This window comes from Podarcis gaigeae, assembly GCF_964106915.1.
Source record: "Podarcis gaigeae genome assembly, chromosome: 9".
Classification (NCBI taxonomy): domain Eukaryota; kingdom Metazoa; phylum Chordata; class Lepidosauria; order Squamata; family Lacertidae; genus Podarcis; species Podarcis gaigeae.
The window spans coordinates 66037483-66052049 of NC_139685.1; the positions used below are offsets into that span (position 1 = coordinate 66037483).

Consider the following 14567-nt stretch of genomic DNA (forward strand, 5'->3'; position numbering starts at 1 on the left):
AGTGGAGACGCGAACCTGGTTCCCCAGATTACGAGTCTACCGCTCTTAACCACTACACCACACTGGCTCACTGCCACATTGACTTTGTCAATGCATGGTCACCTAATGCCCTCCATTCTCAGGTGAATGAAAGGCAGGCAGCGCCACCCACTTGTCAGGGACAGCTCATGAAGGGTGGCGAAGGCTTGGACCTGGGAGACCAGGGATCGAATCCCCACTCAGTCATTAAGCTTGATGGGTGCCCTTGGGCCAGTCACTATTTCTCAGCCTAACCTACCTCACAGGGTTGTTGTGAGGATAAAATGGGAAAGAAAAGAACCACCTGAAGCTCATTGGAAGAAAGAGCAGTATATAAACATAATAAATAATAATAATAAAATAAATTACACTGGATGGCTGCAGGACTTCAGACAAGGGACATTCTCCTCCCTATTTGGAGGTACCATGGATTGAACTTGAGACCGACTGCATGCAAGTCAGATGCTCTGGCACTGAGGCATGGGAGCTCCCCAAATTATGAGTAAAAAATAGGTAGCCACATTTCCACTGTTTGAGCGCAGTTCTGTAGTTTAGTCACGTACACACACCAAATGTAGAGATCAGCCCCATTATCCTATGGTACAGTGGTACCTCGGGTTACAGACGCTTCAGGTTACAGACTCTGCTAACCCAGAAATAGTACCTCGGGTTAAGAACTTTGCTTCAGGATGAGAACGGCGGCGGCAGGAGGCCCCATTAGCTAAAGTGGCACCTCAGGTTAAGAACAGTTTCAGGTTAAGAACGGACCTCCAGAACGAATTAAGTTCTTAACGTGAGGTGCCACTGTAGTTCAGTTTTCACTTCTATTTCACTTCCCAAACCTAAATGTGAACCAAAAGGCAGCTATCCTTAAACTTTTCACACTTTTATGAAATGGCAGTGTCATTACTGAACAAATGAAATCCCAACTTTGTGCAAAAAAAGGGGGGGGGGAATGTTGGGGGAAATGGTCACAAAGGTGTATACACCAGGGAAAATAATGTACAAATCTGCATTCTATTAGTGGAAATTGCTTGCAAAACTGCATATATTAGGAGAAATGCACACAAAAATGTCCATGCAGACATTTTCATGGGGAATCCAAAGCTGAAACTGGAATTGACAAATATTTCCACCCACAAGGCAATGAGGCATGTTGCACCATGAAGTTGCTTTGTGGTGTGGTTCCTCCTTAGCTCCCACCTACACAGGCTCTATGGAGCCAAGATACCTGAAGGGCATGAGAAAAATGAAAGATACTTGCAAGGATGAACACAGCAGCAGCAGCAGCTGGTACTGCCATCACAACTATTTTCTGTACCACAATTTTAATGCACGCTTATGATTAGATAAAACTGCCATATACTGTCAGACCATCAAGCCCAGGCATGGAAAACTGGTAGATCTCCCAATGTTTTCACTATTTTGTATTTTATTTTTAAATTTGTATCCCGCCCTTCCTCCTAAAGGAGCCCAGGGCAACAACCAACAGCAACGTCTTAGGAACAATTCCAGTAAAGATGGGAGACTGGGAAAGATCTCCGCTTAAAAGGCTTCCTGAAAGAGGAAGGAATTCAGCTGGCACCAAAAAAGACAGCAGAGATAGAACCTGTCTAATGTTCAAGAGGAGGGAATTCCAAGGGGCAGGTGCCACAACACTAAAGGCCCCTTTCCCACACTGTGCAGAACGGAACTCCTGATAAGACAGCATCTGCAGGAGGCAATGGAGGTTCTACTTAGCTTTCACAGTCCATTGTTGGTCATGTTTCTCTGCCCCATCAGACCTGCCTTAATAGTGGAATGCAGAGTGGCACCTCTGCAGCTGATGGCCAAGTTCATGTGGGAGGAGGCGGTCCTTTGAATATCCTAGTCCCAAACCCTTTGAGCCTTTGTAGATGGTACCGTATTGGCCTGAATATAATCCGCACCCAAATATAAGCCGCATCTTTAAAATTGGAGGCGGGGAGAAAAAATACCCGAATACAGTCATACCTCAGGTTAAATATGCTTCGAGTTGAGCATGTTCGAGTTGCGCTCCTCAGCAACCTAGAAGTAATGGAGCACATTACTTCCGGGTTTCACCGCTTGCGCATGCAGAGATGCTCAAAATGACGTCAGGCGCATGTGCAGAAGCAGCGAAAAGTGACGCGCGCATGCACAGACGCGCCGTCGCTAGTTAAGTTTACCTCTAGATGTGAATAGGGCTCCAGAACTGATCCCATTCGTATCTAGAGATACCACAGTATAAGCCACTCCCTTCCTTGCTGCTCCTGGCTGCATACTGGACAGGGGGGAGCCATGCTGTGTTGCCGGCGGCCTTTCATCTTCCTTGCTCTTTCCCTACCCAGCCTTGTGAGAGAGGATGGGGGACTATGCGTGGGGTGTGGGGCAGGCACCGCTTTGCCGTGCTCTTGGTGCTGTTTGCCCCCATGCTCCTGGGCTGCATACCGTAAGGTCGCGAATATAAGTTGCACTTTAACTTGTCACTGTCAGAATTTTGGGGGGGGGGGGAGTGTGGCTTATATTCAGGCCAATATGGTAATAATCAGCACCTTGAATTGCATCTGGAGAAATGAACCAGAAGCCAGTGCAATTGTACCCAGAAATGAATCACAAGCCAGATTGGTGAGATACTGTAAGAAAAACATATACCAGAAAGTCTTACGGCCACAGCATTTTGCACCAGCTGTACATTTTTAGGGTTTTTTTTATCTAAGACATTCTTCCCAAACCTTGGGTCCCCAGATGTTGCTGGACTCAAACTTCTTTCACCCCGCCCCCAACAAGTCTGGCCAATGGCCAGGAACGTTGGGAATTGTAATCCAGAAACATCTGGGGAGTCAGGTGTGGGGAAGGCTATTCTAACATGTGTATCTTGCCTTTCCTCTACATTGACATAGATCCCTCTCCCAAATACACAGAGTTGTATTTCTAAAATTATCAGATTTGGGATACGTTTTCCCAAAGCAAAAAAACCCCAACTCTTTCATGCAGAGACAGTGTGAATGACAGAGAACTGAACAGGGGTCTGAGGCCGGAAGGGGAGGGGCGAGCTATGGTCCTCCAGATGTTGTGGGACTGGCTGGGTCTGATGGGATTTGGATTCCAACAACATCTGGAGAGCCACAGGTTCCTCAAATCTGCTTTAATGCTTGGTCATCAAGTCTGGCAACACTCTGAAAATATCTGAGTCTTTTGGAAAAACACACATTTGTGAGAAACATCTGAAAACCACATTAGACAAGCTCTGATTGTGATGGATGGAAAAAATAAAAATACCCACCAAATAACGAAGCAATAAATTGGGGGGGGGGGGAATATAAAAAGGAAGGCAAAAAAGGAGTTTCCATAGCAATTTTAACTACAGGAATAAATGCTCCAGACTTGATGAATTTTTAATACAGCAATGTTGACAGATATAGAATTCAAAGGATGCTCAGATAATGAAGTTGGGGGAAGTGTCATCAAGTCTCTCCTTTAGAATACCCAAATGTTTAGCTCATCTGACTGAAGATACTGTCCAAAGGGCAGTCATTCAACTATCTGTCAGGGTCCATCTCTCAATAAAGGGAAATATGAAAGGGAGAGGAAAGTAGAGCAGAAGCTTTGTTGGGGTGCAAGGATTCTTGCACACAGGCGCATCACATACCTATGACATTTTCAAAGCCTTTTTTCCTGGTAGGTCATATTAGGGGGCTCATGTGTTGAAAGGTGTGGGTGAGGTTGAAAAGCCACGCGGGGAAGCTCAGTGCCCCCACCACTGCATGCCACTGCCACACACAAACACACCCAACACCCACCTGCTCAAGCTACATCAGAACAGGGTCCCTCCTCATGTACATGACTAGAGCTCCCCTATATCAGTAGACAAGTAGAATGCCTCTTGGCATAGCTTTGGCACGCAGGAATCAAGGTAGCAAGGTGGTGATGTGGAAGGAGGAGGGCTTTACCTGCGCAACCCTGTACACGGCTTCTTTCAATGTGTGTTATGCAAAAATAGCGAAATAGACTCAGAGTCGAGAGTGGATTTCATGCTCTTTATTCAGCTCATAGTGGTGAAGAGGAATGGAAGTTTACCCAGAATATCTGCTTTATATAACACTATTTACATAATGGGCCCCATGTGATTGGCTAATTCTGGGATTCTCCTGTAGGCCAATCGGGTTGCGGATTCACCTGGAGCTGGATTGGGGGGCTCCTGTGGACCAATCAGACTGCTGCATTCTGAATCCTATTGTTCTAGGACCAATCAGACTGCTGCATTCTGAATCCTATTGTTCTAGGACCAATCAGACTGCTGCATTTTGGATCCTATTCAATTCAGTACATAACACATAGTGAAGGTACGTAGACAGTCTTACCTCTTATATACTGCATCAATCACCTGATCTCTGTAGGAGAAGACCCCAAAACAGGATGGCGACGCCAGCTACCTTCAGGGTGCCATGGCCTTCATCCAGAATGATGGGCACCTCAAGAACTGAGGATGGGTCCATGCCTGCAAAAGACAAAAGAAGTTTCCAGTTTCAACAGCCCCCTTCTAGGAACAAAAGCATCTTCCCCATACTGAGTCAGACCATTGCTCCATCTGTCTCAGTATTGTCTACACTGACTTGCAGTAGCGCTCCAGGGTTTTGTGCAAGAGGTATTCCCTAGATATGCCAGGAATTGGACCACCCTTCTGCATTCACATCAGGTTCTCACGCAAAGAGGCCCTCTCTGCTAAGGAAGAGAGCACCTGGCAATGTCCTCAGGGCCCCTCCGGATGATGAGGCACACTCCAAAGCCACTGCAATCTCTGTGTTATGTCAGAGAGAGAATATTAAGACACAATCCATTAATGGCATTCTACTCCAGTGAGATTGTGTGCCACTGGCCCCAAATGTTGAAGGGTTGCAGTTAATTGGGCACTTACATTATGGTTACCAGATTTTTTTCCCCCAATGAATCTGGGAACACTTTATTTATTTATTTTTTGAAGCTGAGTAGCAACAGGGAGTCAGTAGTGGGGATGGTGAGGCAAAAGACCCTGGGCCCAAACACACATGCATATTGTATACAGGTGCAAAGCCCTTCTTTCACACCTTAAAAAAACTGGGCAACGGCGTGCCACCCGCAAATGATTCCCGCACCTCCCTGGATCTCCTTCCTGCTACCCCCTTTGTTTTGACAGATCAGGGGAGGCTCAGGAATCACAGGCAGGCGGCTGTTGCCCAGGAGGGGCCAGCCTGGCAGTGCAGCAGGAGCTGCTCGCTGCCGTGGCACAGAAAAAATGGTGGGTGCCACGGCAGCGGGCAGCGAGCAGCTCCTGAAGCCAGCCAGAGCCAACTGCGCTATCAGGCTGGCTCCGGACTGCTGAGGCTGCCGCTGCCACGTTTCCCAGGGACAGATTTGCAAATCTGAGGACATTCCAGGGACGGAATTTGTCCAGGGACAGATTTGCAAATCTGGGGACTGTCCCCAGGAACCGGGGACGTCCATTAACCCTAACTTACATTCATCTGTGGTGGGAGCAATGGCATCGGAACAGGGAGGCCAGGGGCGGTGTGCCCCAGGTTCCATGTCTGCGGGGGTGGCAAGAAGACACCCTGCGGGGGCTCACAGTGGCGCAAGCAGCCATCGCGCCACTGCAGCCGCAAGCAGAGGATTCCGGCATCGTCCGTATGGCACTGGAGCGGCGGCAGCAAACCGCTATGTACAGCGCATGTGCGGCGTCGCTACATACGACGCATGCGTCATACGTAGCGATGCCGCACATGAGCCCTATGTAGCAACGCCTGCCCCAGGTGTGACAACGCCTTCCTTTGCCCCTGGGTAGGAGTGTCTGCAGATAGATGCTGCCAGGCCTGTGGTAATAGAGAAGCAATAGAACTCCTACTATTGACCTCTAGCACCATAGTAAATGTTGGACAATTGCCATTACAGAGAAACCTACACATGAAATCTATGCCAACAAGGGGCAAGCAAGACAGGATGCCTTTTATTTATCTTCCATACTGAACAGACTGATCATGCAAGGACCCTTCCAGCCCAGTCTGGAAACAAATAATTAAGGATTCAATAATTAACGGTTCGAGCCTTTTGGAGAATCATCATCACTTAATGTTATTTATGATGCATCAAGGCCCTCCATCTGACGAATATGATAATGGTGATTGCCTTCTCCCATATTAGACCCATAATGAGAGAGAATATTATGCCAGCTTAGCTGTAACACTGTTGTGGTTCCCAAGCCCTTCATGTGGCCTGGAGTTTAATTTGTTTGTTACAGGTGGTGAGGAGGAGCTCCTCAAAGAGTAGGGCTCAAGCAAATAAGGAGGCCCAAGTATTTGCAGAGACACGGAACTCATGCTTCAGAAAGAGGTCAAGTCAGAGAGGTCAAGCCCAATGCAAAAATCTAATTGCTCCATCTGATAATTGCTGTTGCAATTCAGAGACATAAAGGCTATCATAAGACTGGCTCTGGAGAAGTGGATTTATCTATTAAGTTTATATCTGACCAACAGTATATCTCAGGGAGCTCAAGAGGGAGTATGTGGTCCCCTTTCTCTCATTTTATCTTCCCAACAATCCTGGGAGGTAGGATAGACCAAGTCAGAGGCAATGACTTTCGCATCTTCCCCCAACGATTGAGGACCTCTCCTCAGCTTTCCATCCAAGTTGCAGCAACTGCTGCCTGACCTGCTGGGTTGAAGCCACCAACCCTTCAGTATTCCCAGCTTTGGACCCTTGCTGCAACCTGTCCCTGAACCATATCTCCCAGAGCAGAGCCCGAGTGCCAAATATTTCCATATTAACAGCAATTGGGGATGAAGTGCGCACATCTTCGAAAACCACATCTGTTCACAAGAACTGAAAAATGTTCATCGACCAGATCATTGGACTTAAATGGAGGCCATTGCTCAAATTAATACTGGCAGTTTCCCATGCTTCATGCTGCATTAACCAGATTCACAAGTTTTCGCCTTTTAAAAAGCGCACAGATTAGCATGATTTGTATAAGCAACCTTCAGCACAGGGCACTTCTGTGAGGAACTGCCTAACTCAGCGATATCAGGTCAAAACAAAGACAGTTCACCTTGCGATGCATTTTCAAAATCGAAAACACAAAATTCAAAACCGCAAAGTTCCATCTTCTAACCAACATCGAAGAAAAAACCTCCCCCATTATATAAAATTTCCCCATACCAAAATAACAGAAGCAGCAACCACAGAAAGCAACATTAAATCCATCATATGTGAAGACGATGCTCTTTCTACATCTATAAAACAGCACTGCTGCTAAATTAATAAAACTATTAAATACCTATGAAAATTAATGAAAAGCCTAGGGGAGGAGGAGAAAGAATTTTACACAACTGTTGTATACACAACAGGGGAACTTTGCTTTCACTATAGGCAAAATGTCAATAAGAAAGCATATTTGGGGGGGCCCTCCTCAAAACAAGAACCACCAGGGTCACTTATCACTTGCCGTGAGTTTATTTGCAGCACTGAGACACATGCTAGCTGGTGTTTCTGGAGTTAAAAATATTTGCTATATCTAAAAAGAATATCCATCATCTAGTTACTGAGCACTAAAATTTATGCTGTGGCTGCTATTAGCTTTGCATATACTTACAACCAGATAAAATCACATTGGGTTTTTTCCCCTTCCCTTGCTCGCTAGTTCAGCAAATCTTTATAAAATATGCCATGCCCAAGAATAACATGGCTATCCAGCTTCTTCCGTTAATCTTTCACTAATTTCCATTCTTTCAATATATCTCAAAATAGCTTCCTTGATTTGTTATTCATAGTAGCAGCTATTTGTTCATTTTCTTACAATCCTCCCAGGATAGCCGGCCCGTTTCTCTCAATGCCATGACCGCACTGTAGATATTCCACCGCTAAGCAGGATTTCATTATTATAGGAGGATTTGAGGGGCAACGTGACATGAAGGTGAAGTTTGTACCACTTTAACTGTACGCAGCAGTTTCATCTTGGCTCTGCAGTCTTTTAGTGCAGTCCTAGACGTACCTACTCTATGGTTCTCTGACCACATTCCTGGTCTAGCCAAAAGGGCAGAAGCAGCAAGCGAGAAGAGTGCTGTGGTGCTCAGGTCCTGCTTACAGGCTTTCCATTGTTGGACTTCCATGAGCAGAGTCATTTTGGACTCTCAGCTGTCCATGGAGACGCAGGTCAATTCTGTGTCCAGGGCAGCTGTTTATCAACCCCATCTGGTACGCAGGCTGAGACCCTACCTACTCACGGACGGTCTCACCAGAGTGGTGCATGCTCTGGTTATCTCCCGCTTGGACTACTGCAATGCGCTCTACGTGGGGCTACCTTTGAAGGTGACCCGGAAACGCAATTAATCCAGAATGTGGCAGCTAGACTGGTGACTGGGAGTGGCCAAGACCATACAACACCGGTCCTGAAAAACCTACATTGGCTCCCAGTACATTTCCGAGCACAATTCAAAGTGTTGGTGCTGACCTTTAAAGCCCTAAATGGCCTTGGCCCAGTATACCTGGAGGAGCGTCTCCACCCCCATCGTTCAACCCAGACACTGAGGTCCAGCTCCGAGGGCCTTCTGGCAGTTTCCTCACTGTGAGATGTGAGGTTACAGGGAACCAGGCAGAGGGCCTTCTTGGTAGTGGCGCCCACCCTGTGGAACGCCCTCCCATCAGATGTGAATGAAATAAACAACGACCTGACTTTTAGAAGACATCTGAAGGCAGCCCTGTTTAGGTAAGTTTTTAATGGTTGATCTTTTTATGTTCTGTTGGGAACTGCCCAGAGTGGCTGAGGAAACCCAGCCAGATGGGCGGGCTATAAATAATGAATTATAATTATAATTACCCAGCCCTCTTTTTCATTTGCACAAACAGCCATGACCACGGGGATGTTCAGTTCACAGCTTTTATTAGGGGATTAAGTGTGATATAGCATACGCCACCAGCCACCCATCAAAATGTGAGAGATGCATCTCCCTGAGCCTTAAAGCAACCTCCCTGGATTAATGTTTCAGGCAGCTGCCCCTACCCAGGAGTCAGCTGGCGGGTCCACTCACAAGCACTTTGGTATCCCATAAATATAGCCCAGCAGTTCCTTCGATGGAAGCTTCAGCTCAGCCTTTCCTGGTGCTAGCATAGCGTAAGAAAGAACATCCTGCTCTTCCATTCCAGGACTGTCCCAAGTCCGGGAGGGTTGAAGGAGAGGAATCTAGCCAACAAGGATTTGTAGCAATGCTTACCCACCTTCTGGGACTTGTGGGGGAGAGTCCTTCCTTCGGCCTCCTTCCTAGCTTGTTCCCATCTGGGGGGCAGCTAGGTATCCTCTGCAGCCGTACACCAAGTACTGTCACGAGCTAGTCACTCCAACTACCTCTAAGTGTTTTTTCCCATTTGCCAGTTTCTCCCTGCTTGCCAGACACACCTCTTCTGAATTAACAGGAGTCCTGAAGCTCAATGGTCTACAGCTGAGTCTCGTTCCAGACAGGTCTTGTTCCAGCTGTTTCTTATCAAGGTGTGCAACAGGGAGGGAAGTTAGCAAGCCCTGTTGATTCTGCCTCCAAGTCAGGTTCTTCTGCTCTGTTTTTAGCTGTCCTCCATTTATTCACGATGCTCTATTGTTTTGCTGCAGGATCATTTTTATCAGCCCAGGGGCCATGTTCTTCCATGGCCAACCTTCTGGGGCCAGTGATTAAAGAATCATAGAATTGTAGAGTTGGAAGGATCATCTACATAGCTGTCAACGTTTCCCTTTTTTTAAGCGAAATTCCTCTATTCCGAATAGGATTCCTCGCCAGAAAAGGGAAAAGTTGACAGCTATGGTCATCTAGTCCAACCCCCTGCAATCCAGGAATCACACACACACACACACACACACACACACACTTTTTCATCCTCCATCCAGTCAAGCAAAAAGCATTACTATGGTTCAGCAACAGGGCAAAAGTATTTAAGGAAGATCCAGAGAAAGGCTGGTGTCCTGGGAGAGGGCATAAGAAGAAGAGAAGGAGAGTTTGGATTTGATATCCCGCCTTTCACTCCCTTTAAGGAGTCTCAAAGCAGCTTCCTCCTTTCCCTTCCTCCCCCACAACAAACACTCTGTGAGGTGAGTGGGGCTGAGAGACTTCAGAGAAGTGTGACTGGCCCAAGGTCACCCAGCAGCTGCATGTGGAGGAGCAGAGACGCGAACCCGGTTCCCCAGATTACGAGACTACTGCCCTTAACCACTACACCACACTGGCTCTCAGGAGAGAGTCCCAGGGAACAGTCCCAAGGGCCTGATATCGAGATTGGGGGGGGGGGCCACAATCAATCCTCAGACCCTAGACTTCCCAACTTTGTTTTATTCTATTGTTCTGACATGAGGAGTCAAGACTTGCTTTGGATCAGCTGAGGCTCCACACCACAAACACATCAACTGCAACCTAATATCCTCCGAATAAAGCTGTACTGAAACATTGATTTCTTATATTTCATCCAACGGGAGATCAATTTGATATGTGAAATCGATTTAAATTAACTTGTACTTTTCCTGCAGATTAATCAAGGTGTGTGGGTTTTTTTTAAAAAAAAAAACACGTTCAGTAAATGGGTGGTATTAATGCTATTCCTACTCAGAGTAGACCCACTGAAGTTAATGTACATGACTAACTTAGGTTTGTTAACTTTAAGTAGGACTTAGCCGAATGCAACCCAAAGTGTTTAAACATTGCCGACACTCTTGGAGCTCAACTAGACATGACAATTGGAAATCAATGACTGAAGTTCCCAGTGCTTTAAATTTTTTAAGATTTTTTTTTTAAGATTAATAGCAGCTAACAGGAATTTGGAATAGGGGTAATGTATGCCAGGGTATGTGGGTGGTGCTGTGGGTTAAACCACAGAGCTTAGGACTTGCTGATCAGAAGGTCGGCGGTTCGAACCCCCATGACGGGGTGAGCTCCCGTTGCTCGGTCCCTGCTCCTGCCAACCTAGCACTTCGAAAGCACGTCAAAGTGCAAGTAGATAAATATGTACTGCTCCGGCGGGAAGGCAAACGGCGTTTCTGTGCACTGCTCTGGTTCACCAGAAGCGGCTTAGTCATGCTGGCCACATGACCTGGAAGCTGTATGCTGGCTCCCTCGGCCAATAAAGCGAGATGAGCGCCACAACCCCAAAGTTGTCCGCGACTGGACCTAATGGTCAGGGGTCCCTTTACCTTATGCCAGGGTAAGTTACACTGACTTCCTATGGTTAAGATTGCTCAGTTAGTTAAGCAAACTTTTGTATACAAAGGCCATACAAATGAGGAATCCTATAGATGTCAGTCATTATTACAGCTTAGCTTTATTTTTCCAAGCCAGATATACAACCAGTGGCAGACTTTGGGCTTTAACATTTCAGAGGCGATGCCAAAATTTGCCTCCCCCCTCACCTCTCACCTTCCATTATTCCGTCATTGCTACAGCACCCCCTGCAGCAACCCTCCGAGGCAGAGTGGGTGCGGGTGAACTGGTTGTGCTCCCCTAAATCTGCCACTGTACAAAAACTACAGTTTTTGCCTAAAACAAATTCCATATTATAATGGATAATTAAAATTCATGCATAACCTTTGGCTGCCATTCATTTAAATAATAATAATCAAAAAAATCAGCATTATTACAGGAAGAGAGTGCTTTGATTTTAGAGTAGATTTTATCACATAATAGAAAATTAGTGCTTTAATAAAAGAATGGACGTCTCAGTTTGGTCAGAAAAGGGGTCGTCCATTCATTCTACACTTTCATATGTGGAAGATGATGTCATTATCAAGTCCATACTCCAACACACAACACTATTCAGTGGGTCCATGTTGAATAACACGAGAGGGGAACAAGGGTCTTTTGAGGGACCAGAAATAATTCAAGATCACACTGTGGGAGCTTTATGTATTGCCGCTATCAGAGATATTATATAATCAATGGCATATATCAGAATTCAAATCCACATTAGGCCTTTATCTGTTGCCTGAAGGATGTCAAGGAAGGAGGCAGCCTTTGTCGGGATTCACAGAATGCTATGTAAGATAGTAAGTCTGCAGGCTTGAGTTTGCTAGTTGATGCAACAGGCTGATGCAATACTTTCTATGGAGGTGCTGGGTCAGAATGACTCAGCAATAATGTGCTGACAGTTGATTGGCTGTCATCCGTTTAAAAGGGAAACCTGTCCAGCAGTAAAAGTGGTGGTGTAGAGGAGTGTGGTCAGAGAGAAAGAGTCTTCCTATTTGCCTTAAGGTGCAGCCAGGTACTCTGTCTGACTGTATGAACCGCTTCCGTAGATATTTGTATATACAGTGGTACCTCGGGTTACATACGCTTCAGGTTACAGACTCCACTAACCCAGAAATAGTGCTTCAGGTTAAGAACTTTGCTTCAGGATGAGAACAGATATTGTGCTCCAGTGGCACAGCGGCAGCAGGAGGCCCCTTTAGCTAAAGTGGTGCTTCAGGTTAAGAACAGACCTCCGGAACGAATTAAGTACTTAACCCGAGGTACCACTGTGCATAGCTCACAATAAATAATACTTCTTCGTATCTGAAGAAGTGTGCATGCACACGAAAGCTCATACCAAGAACTGACTTAGTTGGTCTTTAAGGTGCTACTGGAAGGAATTTTTTTTTGTTTTAATAAATAATACTGCACTGAAGAACCTGGGACTCTGAGCATTTCTGCTAAAGCGCCGCGAAGAATTCACAACAGCCTTGACCCAAGATGCCTCTTTATACTAATTGCCAAATTGGGTCAGGTGGTTCTCTATAACCTATTAATTTTTTAAGCTTGATGTTCTGTGCAACCAGAAGATCTGATTTACACACTACTTTGTGACGCAGGTGGTGCTGTGGGTTAAAGCCTCAGCGCCTAGGACTTGCCGATCGAAAGGTCGGCAGTTCGAATCCCTGTGGCGGGGTGCGCTCCCGCTGCTTGGTCCCAGCGCCTGCCAACCTAGCAGTTCGAAAGCACCTCCGGGTGCAAGTAGATAAATAGGGACCGCTTACCAGCGGGAAGGTAAACGGCGTTTCCGTGTGCGGCTCTGGCTCGCCAGATGCAGCTTTGTCACGCTGGCCACGTGACCCGGAAGTGTCTCCGGACAGCGCTGGCCCCTGGCCTCTTAAGTGAGATGGGCGCACAACCCCAGAGTCTGTCAAGAGTGGCCCGTACGGGCAGGGGTACCTTTACCTTTACCTTTGTGACAGGGGCATTCAATGCTAGTACTACTCAGAGGAGACCCATTGATGTTAATGATTGATTTCAACTTTTTAATGCAGTTTTTACTGCATGTTTAATAAATCCGCTCTGGATTTATTAAAAAAAACCACTAATAGCAGTATATAAATATTTTTGTACAGTTGTATCTCAGAAGTCAAATGTAATCTGTTTAGGAAGTCTGTTCAACTTCTAAAACGTTTGGAAACCAAGCGCGGCTTCTGATTGGCTGCAGGAAGCTCCTTCAGCCAATCAGAAGCCGCAGAAGCCATGTCGAACGTTCGTGTTCCAAAAGAACATTCGCAAACCAGAACTTCAGGGTTTCACTTCAGGGTTTGCACCGTTCGGGAGCCAAAATGTTTGACTCGCAAGGCGTTTGACTTCCGAGGTACGATTGTATATAAATAAAATGGTCATATTTAAGTTAGCTTCGTTGATCTTAATGGGTCTACACTGAGTAGGACTTAGCTGAATGCAACTCACAATTCAGTTAAATTTTGCAGTCATTATTTCCTTTGAAAGCAAGAGTTGAATAGTGGACACCCAAATCGGGAAGCCAACTCTTGCCAGTAGCAGATGGCGTGGTGAGAGAGGTGCCATTCACCTGGCGTTTGATTTCTTTGCATTGCATTGCTTACCAGGACGTAGAGTGGAAGAAGCAGTGAGGTCGTTGGAGTGCAAGTGCCCTGGCAGGAACTCTGGTGGGTTTAGCTGGTGTGTTTGCACCACGCCAACCTTGCCCATTGCCTCCCTCTCCTGGTAAGCAGAAGTCATGCAACCAACCAGAGGCCCATAAAAATAGCCACCACACAAAAGCAACATCCCACTGTCCACCTTGCCATTGAGTAATATGCAGGCCTGACCATTGTCAGAAAGAATGAAAGAGAAAAAGTTGCTCGATTCTGCAGGTCACCTTGCAGCAATGGCATTGAGAGGATATCATGAAAGGAAAGTTGCACAAAAACTCCTTCCTGATCTAGTTACCAGTTTGTAGAGACTTGCCACATAACTAAAAGAGAGACACTCCTTGCAAAAATAATCTCGGACCGTCTCCCTGCCAAATCTCATTTCTGAAAAAATGATTGCATTACCAGTTGATGCCTGCTACAAATAATATGAAGATGATCTGAATAAGAGATGGACATGTTTTAGTAAAACATTCACCTAAGTGAATTTTCCTCTCTCTATTATTCTTGGAACATTATTCTTCCACTAAATGATTGACAGGTAAGCTGTTTGCCAGTGAAGCAAATTTTGGGAGGGGCAGAGGAGAAAAGAGGGTGGGAAGTTGGTGTAGCAGCACTATTATTATCATCATCATCATTATCATTA

The 14567-nt window shown here is 46.1% G+C and overlaps 1 protein-coding gene across 2 annotated transcripts in view; it reads right to left on the minus strand.

Moving 5' to 3' along the window:
* ARHGAP24 (Rho GTPase activating protein 24) overlaps positions 1-14567 on the minus strand; it is a 415266-nt gene that overhangs the window by 371355 nt on the left and 29344 nt on the right. For both annotated transcript variants that reach the window (XM_083756498.1, XM_083756499.1), the window contains exon 2: positions 4380-4516. In XM_083756498.1, the coding sequence (XP_083612624.1) occupies positions 4380-4395 (16 nt within the window). In that variant the 5' untranslated portion in view covers positions 4396-4516. The remainder of the gene's footprint in view (positions 1-4379; positions 4517-14567) is intronic.